The sequence below is a fragment of the Nannobrachium achirus genome (genome assembly GCF_963921795.1).
Source record: "Nannobrachium achirus genome assembly, chromosome: 5".
In the NCBI taxonomy this organism is placed as follows: Eukaryota; Metazoa; Chordata; class Actinopteri; order Myctophiformes; family Myctophidae; genus Nannobrachium; species Nannobrachium achirus.
Genome location: NC_137814.1, coordinates 20,952,653 through 20,969,818, shown reverse-complemented (window position 1 = coordinate 20,969,818; position 17,166 = coordinate 20,952,653). Strand labels below are relative to the sequence as shown.

The 17,166-nt window shown below is 46.8% G+C and overlaps 1 protein-coding gene across 1 annotated transcript; it reads right to left on the bottom strand.

Annotated features, from left to right (window-relative positions):
- Positions 1–3,314: 3,314 nt before the first annotated feature.
- On the bottom strand, positions 3,315–12,675 carry sall2 (spalt-like transcription factor 2; the record flags this gene model as incomplete). The annotated part of the gene is made up of 3 exons (XM_080725624.1): positions 3,315–3,656; positions 5,862–9,742; positions 12,600–12,675. The coding sequence occupies 3 exons, from the start codon at positions 12,673–12,675 to the stop codon at positions 3,315–3,317; spliced, it is 4,299 nt and encodes a 1,432-aa protein (XP_080581750.1).
- Between the last annotated feature and the right edge of the window lie 4,491 nt (positions 12,676–17,166).

Genomic DNA, 17,166 nt, shown 5'->3' with positions numbered 1-17,166 from the left:
GGCAAACTCATGATCAGTTTAAAATTGCTGGCAGATACATTTTTATGGATTAATGTTAATACTTAATCTTGGTTCACTTTCAGCCAGGTAAGCACAAGAATGGGATGCATTTGCGTCACCAGATTATGTGTTATACAGGAAATTGCGCCCTCTGGAGTGTGAGCATATTTTTACAAGCTCACAACCATCACACCACGTGAACATGTCCATATTTTTACTATTTGGGACTTTATTTATGTTTCCTCTATGACATGCCCTATATATGGACACCAGGTTCAGGTTGGAAAGTGGGTAAACTGTCCATGGATCATTTGCAAATGGCTTTCAATTTACTGTAAGGGAAAGAGCGCAGTGATGGTGCCTAAACAAATGTTACTAGTTTAGTTCCATTCTGTAATTGTCTACACTACAGTATCACTCCCATGTGTCCTTCTGTCTTTCTCGCTCTCTCTCTCTCTCTCTCCTTCCAAAATGCTGAGGCAAAAGGCACGCCACGTCCTTCTCTGGCAGAAAATCATATTAGTCCTTTGAAGGAAATGGAATGCCACCATTGTTTGGGCGAGAGCTTAATTTTCCCTCTGAATCTTCCCCCGTCTAATACATTATTCCACCAGGCACTTGCTCACATTTCAAGACTGCCACCTGCTGTACAAGAACACAGTGCTTATTGACTTAGTGTCTTAATTGATATGCACGCGGCACCACTCATTTGTTGGTGGTAAATGGCAGCCAAACAAAGAGATTTCACATCACATAGAATGATCAGTTGACTACCTGATGCATCTTGGGTTCTCTCTCTCTCTCTCTCTCTCTTTCACTCTCTCACACGCACGCACGCACACACACACACACACACACACACACACTCATGCACAGCTAGGGGCCGGCTGCTGTGGTTGTCATGGCTGAGGAGATTAGGGCCTGAAATGGGGACAGCTGGCCTCTTCCCCTCCCCTCGTCCTCTCGGTTGATGTGACAGACACAGAGGAAGGCAGAGCACTTTAATTGTGTTGGGAGAGAGCAGGATTAGTGACGCCTGCATGTGAGCGAACTTGGCACTTATGGCTGAACATGGCTGCATGCTAACACACACACAGACACGCGTGATTCTGCAAGCATTCATGGATGTTATATATCATAATATATACAGTACAGTACAATAAGTGCTGGTATGTAACAGTCCATGCAACTATTTTCCAAACTGAGTTTAATTACATTTCCTTACCCCTCCATGGTAACATGTTGGAATACTGAAAGTACACCTTACAACAAACAGACATAGTAGACTTCAGGGGTGGGTGTATAAAGATACAACATAAAAACATTTAGCGAGTAACTGCGTGTTACAGACATCACTTTTGGACTGAACAACAATTACATTATTCACAAAGTTGAAGGGCAAGGGTCACACGTCGTACAGTCCCTTTCTTCTTGGGCACACGAATACCGCCTCTGTGCTTTTCTCTTGGCTGGAAGATATGATTGAAAAAGTAAACCACAATGACGTGAGAAGGTAGGTCAGGGTTCCCCAATAGGCGGCCCGCGGGCCATTTGCAGCCGGTGGGGGGATACTGTCTGGCCCCCACCAACCCCAATAATAATGTTGGTATAAGAGCAGCAACAACACTAGTATATCGTCATTGTCGGGTGGAAAACCTGTATCTCAAAATGTGTACGTTCTTTCGCAAAGTAAAGCCCTGCTTCATCAAACAAGGCCGTCGCACAAAAGTAGTGAAAACAGCAGATCTACAAGCACACAACGCCTCGCAGTGCGAGGCGTTGTGTGCTTGTAGATCGGCTGTTTTCACTAGTTTAAATCATTTTTAAAATGATAAATGCAAAACGAACGGTTTTGGACAGACAAGATTTTCACCCGACAACGACGATATCCGAACTGTCACTGGAGTAGCGGGAACGCCACCGTCGCCCCCTGCAATGTTGTGGCCCTCGGCTTGGTACCCTAGAAATAATTTGGCCCTTGGGGAAAACTAATTGGGGAACCCTGAGGTAGGTTATCCTAACAACAAGATGGCGAATCATATTCTCCACAGTAACACCCATGTTCATTTGCCTCATTTGTCTTTGCTCATCTTATTTTTTACGGCATGGCTCTGCAGGAGTCTGCCTGACAACGACAATATGTTTTAATTCTTTTTGAATTTCTTTACTTTAATTTTTTGTATAAAGTCAATCGGACATTGATGCTGAAACCTTGCCCAATTTGGAGTCATAAATGACTGACGTCATCTGGGGTCATCTGGATCCTTAAAGGGGAAGACCACCCATTTTCAATATTGAACTATGTCATTAATATACCTTAGAGGAGTTGTGTGGAAATTTAAAAAAAAAAAGGTTCCCCCTCTTCTGTGTTGCCTAGAACTGGAGGACTGATTTTGGGGTTTGTATTGTGAAGTACAATGTGTGATGTCATCAAGTTGTAATTTGCAATACAAACCCCAAAATCAATCCTCCAGTTCTAGGTAACACAGAAGAGGGGGAACTTTTTTTCTATTTCCACACAACTCCTCTAATTAATTATTAATGACATAGTTCAATATTGAAAATGGGTGGTCTTCCCCTTTAAATCCACAGATATTTGTTGATGAAAATGACCTGCAGACAATAGTATTTGTATTTCTCTTGATAGCTTGCTTTGGTCAACCTATGTGTTATATAGGTAGGGTAAGACAATATGAATTCAAGAAAGATTTAATAATCACAGCCAAGTATTCTAAAAATTAAAATACAATTCTATTAGTATACTTTTTCTGTAACTGGCCAGTTATCTGACATCTGAACTGTCTCCATCTGGCACTCCAAATAAGTTAAAAACATCACTAAGAATTATCTGACCCACATCTGGTATGAAACACTGATACAATAGAGTTACACTCTCCTCAAACATCGACTTTGTTAAAAATGTAAAACTACACAGTAAAATCCCAAAGTGTTAATTTAACACTTGGGTCATTGTTATGCTCTCAGAATCAAATGAACACTGAGGACTTTACTGTGTACAAACAACTTCAGCCAGAGAAAGGTGGTCTTCCTTTTCTTGGGATCCAGCATGAAGCGGCTTTACTTGATTACGGTACTTGTCCTGGGTTATTCTCGTGTTTTTCATACTTTGTCTCTTTCCATTTCTTAAAAGATAGTTGGTCGGCTCACAACTTTCACAAACTAACAATTTACTCAGACTACCAAAGTGACAGACTAGTAAAAATGTATTTAGGAAGCAATACAACGCAAAAGCCCAACAGTTTTCACCTAATGGTAAACATCAATTCAAAGCATCAGAACGTCGCCGGGCCAAATCACATAGACTCTAGATTGGGACCTTCTTCTTCAGACTCCTCCCTTGTTTCTTCCGGAAGTCTGCCGGTTGGCAGATCCATCTGTGGTCTGATAGGCGACTCGGCCAACTGGGGCATTTCCACGTTCTCTCCCTGGATGCCAGTCGAAGGGTCATCAGTCGGTTCAGAACTGGTGTTAAGGAAGGCTTGGTATTGGTTCCAGAAGCCAGCTGAGCTCCTGGTGGCTGGGATGTTGGGTGAAGTGGTCGCCGTGGAAGCAGGAACGCGCTCAGAAGTGGAACGACTGCTCCGGGCCGGCGGACGCGTTGGCTTTGTAACCACGCCGTGGTGCTTCATGTGCCCCTGGGGATGAATGTTAAAATGGAGAGAAGTCCTTAAATTAGGCCTAGAATTATTGAATGCTTTAACCAGTGAAAAATAGCAGATATACAAGCTCACAGCGCGGCACCGAGTGCCGCACTGCGAGCTTGTAGATCTGCTATTTTTGAAAAAGTTGTGAAAATATGTGCAAATCTTTGAATATATGTATTTTTAAAGCAAACGTTTGAAACTCAAATTTTGCTTCTGGGGGGTCCCTGGAACTAAATATGTTGAATGGGGGTCCGTGGCCAAATAAATATCATTTTGGGGGTCCTTCACATGAAAAGGTTTGAGAACCACTGACACTAGTAGTCTCTCAAGAACAGACTAACTGAGCTCCAGTTAAGTGAAAAGGACCTTTTCATTGACGATGGCTGGCCAGATTGCTGACATAGAAACATAGGTTTTTCAAAAAAACCTTAGAAGGATTCAAAAGACACTTATAGAATCAGGTCAAAATTTAAATTTTCAAGATTTTTCAAAAATAGCAGATCTACAAGCTCACTATGAGCTTGTATATCTGCTATTTTTCAATAGTTAAAGCATTCAATAATTATAGGCCTAAATGGGTTAGCTTTCACGATACATACATGATACATTTAATACAGTACAAAAGAACATGTAATTTAAGTAAAGTAACTCTGGACAAAATAAGGCTTTATACCAGGAGACAGAGCACCCTATTCAGTTTAGAATGGTAAAACACTAAATACGCTGGCAGCAACAAAGTAAGATGATGCTGTCAGCAAAGGTGGTCAATTGATTAACCTTTATCTGCATATCAATACAAAAAATTGCCAATGTGCCCGGTGGACCACTGAGTAATCCCTCGGTTTGAGTCATTCTTGCAGCTGTTGACTGTCTATCAGAAATCATAAAATGACAAATATAACTTTAAGACTTATCATAGATGTATTGAATTTGAATGTTGTTAATGTCATCATTTCATGAGGCAATGGATTGCATGCATATATGCAAGCATCAGTGGGAAAACAGTACTTTGTAACTCATTTTCACACTCCATGTAATTGTTGTTTAGAATTTGTGTTCATAAAAGTAAAATGTTAACACTATGTCAGGGGTCTTCAACAGCGGGTCCGGGACCCCTAGTGGGTCCTCAGAGTTACTACAGGGGGTCCTCCAAATCTTTGTGTGATAGAAACCTTTTTTCTCCTTTTTTATATGAACCACTTGAACTCTAACCATATTCTGAGAACTTTGCCAAAAATAGCAAACCTACAAGCTCTCAACGCCTCGCTCTGTGAGGCGTTGTGAGCTTGTAGATCTGCTATTCTCTGCAAAGAGGTTTGTTGTAGAGGGGATAAAAGAGCACACAAAGTACAGAGTGAAAGGTTTAAGTATTACGTATTGACAGTTCAAGTGGTTAAATATCTGAAAACACAAATTGACATGAATCCAAAATTCACTGAAGATTGTGCTGTCAAACGGGAAAGTCCTGATCTGGCGAAGCCCGAACTGGCGAACAGGGGAAATGTCCCCTACCGTAGCGATCTGGCGAATCGTTTTATTGTCTTAAACATGGCTCTGTTTTAAGGCATTTTTTGTAGTTATTGAGTGCTTGCGCATTGGTCTCGCCTGTTGCCCGTGGCGTTATTGTAAATGACGCCGCAGCTCCAGGCGGAGCCGCTCGATTGTCCACGACACTGCAAGCGGCGCGAAGGCCAGCGGACCTTGGTGAATGCAATCGTTATATTTATGCCCAGGCCGTAAGGCCTGGGCAAGCGCACAATAAACGCCCTGTCCAGAAGGATTAAACGAAAAAGACGAAAAATATGCAGAAGGTTTTGTTTTCCCTTTTTCTTTCGCCAGATCGCTACGGTAGGGGACATTTCCCCTGTTCGCCAGTTCGGGCTTCGCCAAAAAGGTACGTGCCCCTGTCAAACAATGAAACTATATGGAATCTATGAAAAGGTTGTGGGGGTCCCTGCTTCATCTCTCTCTCAACTAAGGGGTCCTTGGCCTGAAAACATTGAAGACCCCTGCACTATGTATACCAGAACTGTAGATTTAGATAACTCAGAACTCTAGTTAGTTGTCTTGTCTAGTCAACTTCTCTTAATGAGACTTTGTACCACAACACTTCTATAGAAAATGTCATATGATAAGACACCTGTCCATCTCTTTAGATTTATTTTTTAACACATTGATCATTTTCATTTTCCTCACCTTTAATCCACTACGACTGGCATACTCTTTCCCACACTCAGCACAGCAGTAGGTCTTTTTCTCGGGGCGAGACAGGGGAGGGGGAAGTGTTGGTGCGAGGCTTATGGGGACCGAGCTCGAGCTGTCGAGGCGTTCGCTCACAGATGACCTGCCAGCCTTAATGCTCTCCATTCTCTCATCTCTCCCATACGAGCCAAATTGATGGCTCTGACGCGTCTCCCTTACAAACGTGGCCGGTCTTTGTGACGTGGCCCTCACTTCAGCGCCACCGACATCTGCAATCTCTGAAGATGTCGTAACGGGGTCCTCGTCAAACACAGTCGCTGGGTCTTGCTTTGGTGTTACTGGTGGAGGTGACTGAACTTTGTCCTCTCCCATGGGCTCAGGTGTTTGGGGCCTTGGCGATTGCTCTGACTCAAAGTTGTGTCCTGCATTTGTTTTAAGGGGTTCTTCACTTAGGATGGGGGTAGAGGAGGTAGGACAAGAGTGGGGGTGCACAGGTGTTGCACTATGGGTCGGAGTACTTAGTAGATCCTCCAGGTTCGATCTTGAGCCCGAGAGGAAGACATCAAAGGAAGAGGAAGCTTCATCTTCCGGACTGGCCTCTAGCTTAACAGTATGTGCCACTGACGTTTTGACTACAGCAGGAGTAGATGACAGATTGATGGAGAAATGAATATCGGTTGTAGCCAGTTCAGGTTGGTTGTCTTCATTACCTGGAGAGTCTGTACTTTCCAGTTGGGCATCTGGTGAGGGAGCACTGACAAAAAGCACAGGTGGGTCCACGCTGCCTGGACGTGGGGTTTGTGTAATAGGGTTCAAGGAGGGGCCTGGGCTGAGGTCAGAGGGTGGGATCAGTTCTGGACTAGATGAGCCTGGCTTAATGGGGTCATCGGTGCACTCTGTTGATGTCATATAAGTAGAGATAGTGGTAGTTCCTTCCATTGGTGTTTGACATTCAGTGTTTGGGGCTGGGCTTTGGGATTGGCTGGCCGTGGCTGGAGGAGGGCTTTTAGGTGGGACAGTGGATGGGTCTGTGGGCTGGCTTTCGAGCTGCGACAGTTGTACATCATCAGACTCTGCATTCATCTCAGGTAAAGACTCCTCCACACCATCAGGGGGTAGCTGCCCACCAAGGTGCATGCGGATGTGATGCTGGAGTACCAGAGCATTGGTGAACTTGCGCTGGCACAGAGGGCATGAGTTCTGGACACGCGCGTTGGGGGGCCGGGCACGATGGGTAGCCAGATGTGCCCGCAGACTACCTTTGGTAGAGAAGGATCGTCCACATAACTTACAGGGGAAAGGACGTTCTCCAAGGTGGGTAGCTTGGTGTAGACGCAGGGCCCTGGGGCAGCTCAGTACACGCAGACATACCCCACACTGGTTGGGTGCCAGGTTACCGCCTGCACCCATGAGGCCAAGGGATGGTAGCATGGAGCCTACCAGGGCACTAGCTCCATTAGCACTCATGCCTAGGGCAGCAACCATCTCGCGGGTGAAGTTTGAGGCAGAGGTGGATGACTGTGGGGAGGCCATTACATAAGTGCTAGAAGTGTTGGCGTTTGTGAGGCTACTGGCGATCAAGCCTGCTGAAGAGGAAGCCACACAGCTAGCTAGCACCTCTCCCATGGACATGGAGGCAGAGGAGGAGGCCCAGGGAGAGGAGGAGGATGTGGGAGGCTCTCTTTCAAGCTTTTCCACCAGTCTCTGCAGCTTGGATGTGTCTGACGTTGGGGTGGAGGAGGAGAGGGAGGACGGAAGAGAGCACGGCGAGGAGGTGGATGGACCTGAGGCTTTAGGAAATGGGGAGAAGGGGAAGGACATCTGAGAGTGGGTGGTGGGAGTGAGGTGATGGGACCCTGGTGTGGAGGGAGGTGGGGGCCGTAGTAGGCCAAGGGCTGAATGATGGGGAGATGCGTGGGAAGAAGAGGAAGATGAAGAGGAGGCAGAGGGAAAGAGGAGCTTAGGCAGGTGGGCTAGCTGGGAGTACGCTGAGGGAGGCAGCATGGGCGCATGAGGGGGAGTGTTCTCGTCAAAGCGCTGTTGCTTGGCTCCCTTGAATAACCCCGCAATGGTGGTGGAGGGGTTGGAGAGGAGGGAGGATGCCAGAGAGGAGGAAGAGGATGGTGCTGAGGAAGAGGAGGACGTATGGGACGATGCAGAGGCTATAGAGGCTGCAGCGGCCACAGCTGCAGCCCTGTTGAGCTGCAGGATGGAGTGGGAGATCAAAGCCAGATCTACACTGGGGGGCAGGGGTAGAGTGGAGGGGGCGGCACCTCCTCCACCCCCCAGAGAAAAGCCTCCACCAGCTCCACCGACCTCCAAAGTGTCTCCAAACAGGTCATCCTCAGGCCTGCGTTTACGCCTCTTCTGGAGTAAATTCATATTACAACTACCACTGCTGCTGTTGCTACTCATCGCCTGCCCCAGCTCTGATCCCCCGGTTACCCCAAACCCTGCACCAAACAAAGATGGCGGCAGGAGGGAAAGGGAGAGTTCTGGGTTTTGCTCACGGTGGCGCAGGAAGTGCACCTTGAGGTTGCCCCTTGTGGTGAAGCGGCTGAGGCACACAGGGCACTGGTAGGGCCGTTCACCTGTGTGTGAGCGTAGATGTATCTGCAGCCCCGAATCACTGCTGAACATTTTGCCGCAGAAACGGCAGGGATGCTGCAGCCGAGCAGACATGAGCGAGGGGGCGGAGCCTAGTGAAGCCCCTCCCCCGGACATCGTCGGCAGAACATCTTGGGAGGACGGAGCTATAGATACCGAGGTTGGGACGGGTGGTGTAAGGAAGGCCAAGCCAGTATGCCCGCCACCTGTAGTGGTGTTTGGAGATTTCTCGTGGAGATAACGAGTGGGCAGGGCGAGTGACAGCGCCAAAGGGTAATTAGAAGAAGCCATGCTGGAGATGGCAGATGAGGCTGAGGATGATGCGGATGGGGCAGAGGAGTAACCACCGACCCTTGGGTAGCTGGAAACTCCTGTAGCCCCTCCAGCGCCCTCCATTTGGGGCTTATTTGGTCGCATGATTTGGGACAAGGGGTGGCTTGGTTTAGAGGGCTTCGGGGCTGGCTGCGGCGGGAGCAGAGAGGAGAAGCATGCCAGCAGTGGAGCTACAGAGGTAGGGGGCTGAGAAGGCATCGGCTGTGGTGTTGGGCTTGCGGCCCGCTCAGTGCCCTCCAGGCAGAGCTGGGGCAATGGAGGAAGGAGCAGCTGGGACGGTGTATCTATCGTATAGGAGGCTCCGCCCAGCCGCAGCACCTGTCTGCAGATCTCCTCTGTCATTTGCATCTGGTGAATCTGCCGCTGCTGCAGCACACGCAGTTCCTCCAGGATGAGGGCGATGCTTAGCTGGGCCCTAGAGGGGGCCGTAGAGGCAGAGGTCACTCCCGGGCTTGGGCTTGGGGTGACTGGGCTGGGCGGGCCCTCGGGCACAGGGCTGGGGCTTCCAGGGTGAGGCGGGGGACACAGGGAGGCAGAGGAAGAGGAGGAGGAGGAAGACGTGGTGGTGGTGGCCGACACCCCCAGCTTGGGAGAGGCCATGTGGGCACTGCGGGAGATGTGGTTGAGACCACTCGCGAAAAACGTGGGAGCGCTATCCGACAGGTCCGGGGCGGGCAGAGGGTAGGCGCTGGATGAGAAAGAGGCGTGAGGAAAGTCAGGGGAAAGGGAGGGCCGGTGGTCTTTGAAGGTCCGTAGGGGGCAGGGGGAGGACTGGCTGGGAGAGTGAGAGAGTGGCTGACCTTCGGTGGGTAGCGAAGGGGTCTGATCCCGCTTGAGAGAGGGACAGGGAGCCAGCGGTGGCTGGAAGGATGGAGAGGACGAGGAGGATTCTGTGATAACTGGAGAACAGACTGACTTCAATGCCAGGTGATCATCTAGGAGAAAAGGAAAGAAAACAAATTCAATCATGGTCGTATCTGACAAAAAGAAACATCTACTTCCATTCAATCCTGGCATGATGAACTGTTGGGATGTCGAAAACACACTACTTTAACTCCACTTCCCTGACAGACTCCTGCTACTTCATATAGTCCAGAATCCCTTTCTGTCTCTTTTGTCCTGTCTGTCCACTGTTTCCTCTCCACAACCGCACACACTCTCTCTCTCACAATCACATACACACACACACACACGCGCGCACGCACACGACATACAACGACATACCGACACACACACACACACACACACACACACACACACACACACACACACACACACACACACACACACACACACACGCACAGTCACAAACAGAGAACACAACTGCAAGACTACACCACTGGGAGAGTACCCTATCTTGTTTCCAGGGAAACACGGGACAATGGACTTTACCTCAGAAACCCCCCCACTCAAAAAAGAAAAGAAAAAGAAAAAAAAGGACACACACTTGGACACACACCTTCACCCCTCTTTCTCTTTCTTCCTCCCTTCATTCACTCATGTCTTTCATCCCTTTGAGAGCCCTTCCCCCAGTAAACCCAGTGGGGGTGCTGGGGGTCAGGTAGGGACGTGCTGGGCCCCTGATTCAGCCCGGGAAAAAGAGTTGTAGAGGCCCTCATTGCGCGCGAGATCTCTCTCCATAGCACTGCTGCTGCTACTCAAAGATTTGCCATTTCAGATCATGATTGACAAGTGACATGAGTTATATTTCGTCGTTGTCGGGTGGAAACCTTGTATGTCCAAAACCGTTTGTTTTGTATTTATCATTTTAAAAATGATTTAAACTAGTGAAAACAGCCGATCTACAAGCACACAACGCCTCGCACCGCGAGGCGTTGCGTGCTTGTAGATCTGCTGTTTTCACTACTTTTGTGCGACAGCCTTGTATGATGAAGCAGGGCTTTGCGAAAAAACTTACAAATTTGAAACTTGGAGATACGAGGTTTCTGCCCGACAATGACGATTTACTTCGTTGGCCACCCAGGCCCCAAAATGGAACGAAGGCAGACATTTTATTTCTATTTTTTTCCTAATGGCCGGCCTGGACCGGCCCGGGAATGAACCGGCCGCTAGGGAGTTGTCCCGCTTTTCCCAATGGCCAGCACGTCCCTGGGGGTCAGGTCCTGGTTGGGTACTGGACACTGTATTGGGCCCCTGATTGGCTGGCACACTCGACCTTTAAGCGCACGGAGGTCACATTCCTGGTGCATTTAGGAGCAGGCAGAGGAAGAGAGGGTGTGCTGCAAAGAAAACAAACAGCCTCGTCCAGACAGACACCATGCATGACTCACACACAGACCATCACTTACAAAAGTACATGTATACAAAAGCATACATGCTGTGCAGAAGCTGACGCACGTGACACAACACACGTATGTGTGAACAAATATAAAACACATACACGCTGAAAATGTGTGTATGATGTGCTTTATGTGTGATTGTTCTTTTTTTTAAATAGTAATCTACAAGTTCACAAACGTCACAATGCCACATGGGTCGTAAGATTGTAGATCGGCTATTTGTCTTAAGACAAAGTATACTCGGGTTTAAGACCTTAAAGACGTTAACTTTACAAAAGAAGTATGTGCAGAGGCAGACTCACGTGCACAATGCAAACAAACGTAAAACACATACACACTGAAGATGTGCAAATGCAGGTTAACCGTTACATGCATGTGATAGGTGACTAGATGGGCCTGTACACTTACGCGCACGCACACACACGCACACACATGTGCACCACCCACACTAATAATTCACTTACTAGTTGCTTGAAAACAACATTAAGCTTATACCCGCTGTGTATACCGGTAGGTCTACTCTTGTAACTGGAGTACATGGGCAGATGGACACACACATATGTAGTACGTACATGCACATTGCACACACATGCACGCGTGCACACACGCACGCACGCGCGCGCACACACACACACACACACACACACACACACACACACACACACACACACACACACACACACACACACACACCTACACTCTCTCACACACACACACACACACACACACACACACACACACACACACACACACACACACACACACACACACACACACAACTTCTTGAGTACAGTGTTACATTTGTGTGCTTCAGTGCCCAGCAACAAAGAGTGCAATGGGGTCTGAATTGCAGTTACAACAAATACAGAACCTTCCCACTTCCCAGTGCTCATCTTCAAAATGCAGAAAACTTTTAATAACTTTTGTGGTATAGGCTACCATTAATTAGTTTTCCCTCTGTGCACAGCAAATTCCCCACAGTTAATGTAACGCTATAGTGTGTCAAATGAGCTGAGAGTTATAAAAAAAAAAACTCAAATGGACCTGCCATTTGAGTCAATTTAAATGAAGACTGAGGATTTTGCTGCTGTACCCCCCCCCCCCCCTATTCTGGGTGGTCTGTGTCTTTGAACCAACCTGGCAAGGAGGGGTGAGGCAGTGAGGACACTGTAGGGTTTTACATCCTGCAGAAAGCAGCTAATGACATGAATCAGAGGGAACAAATGAAAGAGCTGTACGGGCCTCCATTAATTCTGTTGGCCCTGGAGGGAAAATGCGCCATGCAAATGCACCCCTCTCCAATGGAAACACAATGGAGACAAAATATTTCTTATTTTTTTCCCCCACTTCACTTAAATAAGTATAGGCTATAATAAGTCACAAACACAAACAAGTCGAATATGTGAACGAAAATGAGTATAGTCTCCAGTTTATAGTCATTCATTCCACTGTAGTGATTTTTTTTTTCTTTGAGTAATGGTCAATTTCTCACCATGCTCAAGTATCCGAGAGACACCAAGGGTCGAGTTCATAAGCTGCTGCGGTCGTTTCTGTTTCCGACGAGACATGTTGCAGCAGGACCGGACTGATGCAGCTGCTGCGCATTGGCCAACACACAACTCTGATTCTGTATCCCTTCACACTGGAAAAAGTAGGCAGTAGCTAAATTACTCAAGTGTCTTTCACGAAGGTGTGATATTAGTTGTGCTGCTGCGGTTAATCTTTCCGCTATAGAATATTAAGTCCATTAGTGCCATCGTGGAGCGAGAGATAGAGAGAGAGAGAGGGAGAGGGAGAGAGAACAACTTGTGAAGACCAGCCAAGGAGGGGAGGCATGTGTGTGACAGTTTCTCTCAACAAGTCTCTCTTTGCTCAAACTCACCGTTAGCCCCCCTCCTGCTCTCTCTCTCACACACATTCTCTCCCTCTCTCTCACACACACACACACACACACACGCACACGCACACGCACACGCACACGCACACACACACACACACACACACACACACACACACACAGTCCACTTGTTCATCCACTACTTTGCATTCAAATGGCGAATGAACACCCCTTCTTTTGAGCCAAGAGTCCCTCCGTTGTCTCCCTTTTTTTAGTGAACCCTCGATGGTGAAATTCGGCACATGTTGGCTAATGTGCAAATAATACTTATTACTTTATACTTTTGTGTGTTTGGGAGTGTGTGTGTGTGTGGGGGGGGGGGGGGGGGGGGGGGGGGGGTTGCTGCGCAGGTAGCACTGAGTCAAATTCATTGTTTTTATTTTGACACCTAGCTTTTAATTGGCAATGTAAAACGTGTTTGCCAATTCATTGAATTTGAATTGCATTGGAAATGTATTTTTGTCTAACAACCTGATCGCACAGCACAGCCAGGTAAATGTAGAGTGTGCATAGGGCCATAGGCTACTTATGAGTTATGACGCGCGCGTGCGTGCGTGCGCGCGCGTGCGTGTGTGTGTGTGCGCGCGCCTCGATGTGCCACAGTAGTAGGCTAGCTCAATAAACACAACCGACTACTGAAATGAACAGGAATTTGCAACAATGGCGCAAGGACACAGCTGAGTGAGCATCACCCTGTACGAGCCTCTCTCTCTCTCTCTCTCTCTCTCTCTCTCTCTCTCTCTCTCTCTCTCTCTCCAACACAGAGCCACTGACGCGACGCACAATGCTTCCTTTTCAACCTCAGCCCTACTGCTCACCACGTGGAGAGGAGCGGTAACCAAAGAAAGGACTGGGACAAGCCACAGTGAGGAGAAAATAGTTTTGCCCCTGGCCTATCCATATGACAGCTCATCTAGTGTCTGCTCTGCACAGTAAAATAATAACTCAGACAAAGAGTGCAGCCTACAAAATGAACCCGCGAGGGTCCATGGGCAGATATATATGCTACCATTTCATCTGTATAGGTTGCACTCTCTGGGTTACAAATGGATCAATTGGTGGACACTGATGATTTTACTGTCTGTCTCGTTTGGTTGCACACACACACACACACACACACACACACACACACACACACACACACACACACACACACACACACACACACACGCACACGCACACACACACACACACACACACACACACACACACACACACACACACACACACACACAATGGGGAAAAAAACAAATCCAATCCAAAGCCTGGATGCTATTACAGTGTAATGATGAGTCTTGCAATTTGCCTAATTAAGACTAGCCTATACTGATTAGCTACCAATAGATGTGTCTTCCGATCGTTGAGTAGGCCTATGCCTAATTAAGCTAACAGACAGTTAATATGAGGCCAAAAACATTTAATTAATAATAATATAATTAGGTCTAATAATTATGTATTGACAGGAACGATATCGATATGGCCTCAAAATTCATCCCAAATTTCTATTGCGGGCCGATTAGCCTACTGTAGGCTACACCTGTCCTGTCCATAACAGCAGGCAGGCAGTGACGCCTTGATTTAGTTGTTTATGATGTGGCCTTGCATGCTATGTGTGTCCCACACCACGTAGAAAGAATAATAAATAAATAAATAAATACTCAAACGACCGATCCGATGTCTTTAGCTAAACCTATTGCGGTTGCCCTATCAAAAAAAGAAAAGAAGATAACTAATACTCGAGCTATCATTTCCAGAATTCCAGGGGAAAAAGTGCACAATATGATTTTTTCCCCTAAAACAAGAGGTCTCCATTGTGCCAACAAAGCGTTCGTGTTGTTTCGTGCCATCTTGCCACTGTGATCGCCTTAATGATCGAACCTCTTTCTCCACATTTTGTGTCTGGGAAGCGAACGGGGCGCATATAATGCTTCTGAGTTGTACAGACCCGCTTACTGTACGGCGACCTGTTGCACGCCTGCGCGCGCGCGCTCCTATCATAACAAGTTATGATTCATAAATTATTATGACTTCTCAGAAATACGCGCCCCCCGATCGCTATTTCTCCGCCCCGTCGCGCTACACAACGTCGTCAACACGGCGCCGGGAATAACAGCGAAGACAACTTACCATGTTTGAAAGGATGATGTTTGGCAGCATTTATGTGAAATGACTGGAGGGGGAAAAAAAGCCTTATGTTGGGCAAACGGCTCCGTCTCTCAGCCGGGACATTGGCGTAGTGTTTCCCGATTCACTCACTGGGATGCGCAGTCGTCCCTTTGACAGCCAAGCGGAACGCCGCATTTTTAAATTATTTATCTCCGTAACGTCGTCTTATTTATTGTGTCTTTGGGTTAATCATAGATAGCGAAGGCGTCGTAAACATAATAAGCGATTATTATGGCCAAGTTCAATGGGGCGTGGATGGGTTATTGTTATTATGTGAGGCGTATTGTTGTAGTAGAGGCAGCGCAAGAGCATTGAATGATTCTTCCTGTTGTCACTCCCTCCCTTTTAGCCCTGTGCTTAATTTTTTGACTCCATCGGACGCACAATGGCGTCGCTTGCCGAAAAATATTCGATCTGAAAGCTCACAGCGCGTCGTGGAGGCGCCGCGCGGCGTTGTGAGCTTGTAGATTGGCTATTTTCGTCGCGCGACACCGCCGTGGAACGAAATATAAACGGGGCTTTTAATGTAGTGTTTTCAAAGCTCTTTGTATTTTTTTATACGACGACGGCCTTGCTCTGCTCGGCCTGTTGTTAGTCTGCGCTCTCTGCGGCACTGAGCGTCCACTGTCTGTCTGTCTGTCTGTCTGTCTGTCTGTCTGTCTGTTAATTTATGACTTTCACAGCCAGACGGTCCCCAGACCCAGGCAGGGATAGGCCTACACAGTGACCATGACTACCTCTTCAACATGACGTTTTGTTTGTGTGCATGTCACAGGGCCCACACCATGTAGGAACCCGAGTGATTTAGCACCTATATAGCCTATATGCATACAAGTTACAACTACAAGAAAGAGAGAGAGAGAGAGAGAGAGTCAGTGTGACTGTGTGTGTGTGTGTGTGTGTGTGTGTGTGTGTGTGTGTGTGTGTGTGTGTGTGTGTGTGTGAGTGTGTGTGTGTGTGTGTGTGTGTGAGTGTGTGTGTGTGTGTGTGTGTGTTCAAATGTCTTTTATTTGGTCAGTTCATTAGTGTCAGTGTCAAGTTAATTGTTGTAAACATGTATTTTTCTTTTAGGCTATATATTTACAGCATTTGTGTATATCCAAACTTGAAATAGCTACAACGCTAAAGCGATAACGTTCAGTGAAACGCAACAATTCCACATTTCTAGGCAAAGAGACAGCCAAGAATCAAGAGAGACTCAGAGACAGTCAAGTTTTGCAGGTTAAAATTTATTGGAGGTGCTTTAACAGCCAGCATCATTGGTACTCTGGCTCTCATTAATAATCAGAAACAATTTAGTGTTTTATATTGAAAACCACTATTATACATTTTCATTATGCAAATTAGGAGGCTATGAGTCCTAAATTGTGTGGAATTCCTCTCCGAATCAGACTTTATTATAATGCCATATAGGGCAATTGATGTGTAGCAATTAAAAAACAAGCCATCATCACATTACAATTGAAACAACACAAACATGCATACAGGTTAAAATATCCCAAATTGTACACAGCTTTATCCATCCATGTGAACAACACATCTATCCTTAAAAACAAACTTCCCCAGATGTGATTTAGTTATGTGTTTGTGTTGACACTAAAGTGGGTTGAGTATCAATGGGTCAGGTCTTGTAAATTGTTACTAGGTGTTAAGAGTGTTATGGAGCAGTGTCTTTCAGACAGTGTGCGGGGACTATTGACCCATATGGGACCCAGAAGTGGGGTTTGAGATGCTCACACCAGTGAAGAAAGCATTGTTGTGAGCTTGTAGTTCATCTATTTTTGCCATGTGACACCGTATAAAATACTGTCGGCTGTTGGGATTTTAAGGTTTTTGCAAAATGTAGGCCCCATCGCATAACAAGCTGAGAAACACAAGGACACAGCCTTTAATTGAGTTCATTCTGAAATGTAGTCTTGCCATGATTATCTTAAAAGAACGGACATGCTGCTATGTGTACAGCATTGTGAGAACCACAATGCAGTAAGCAATTTGT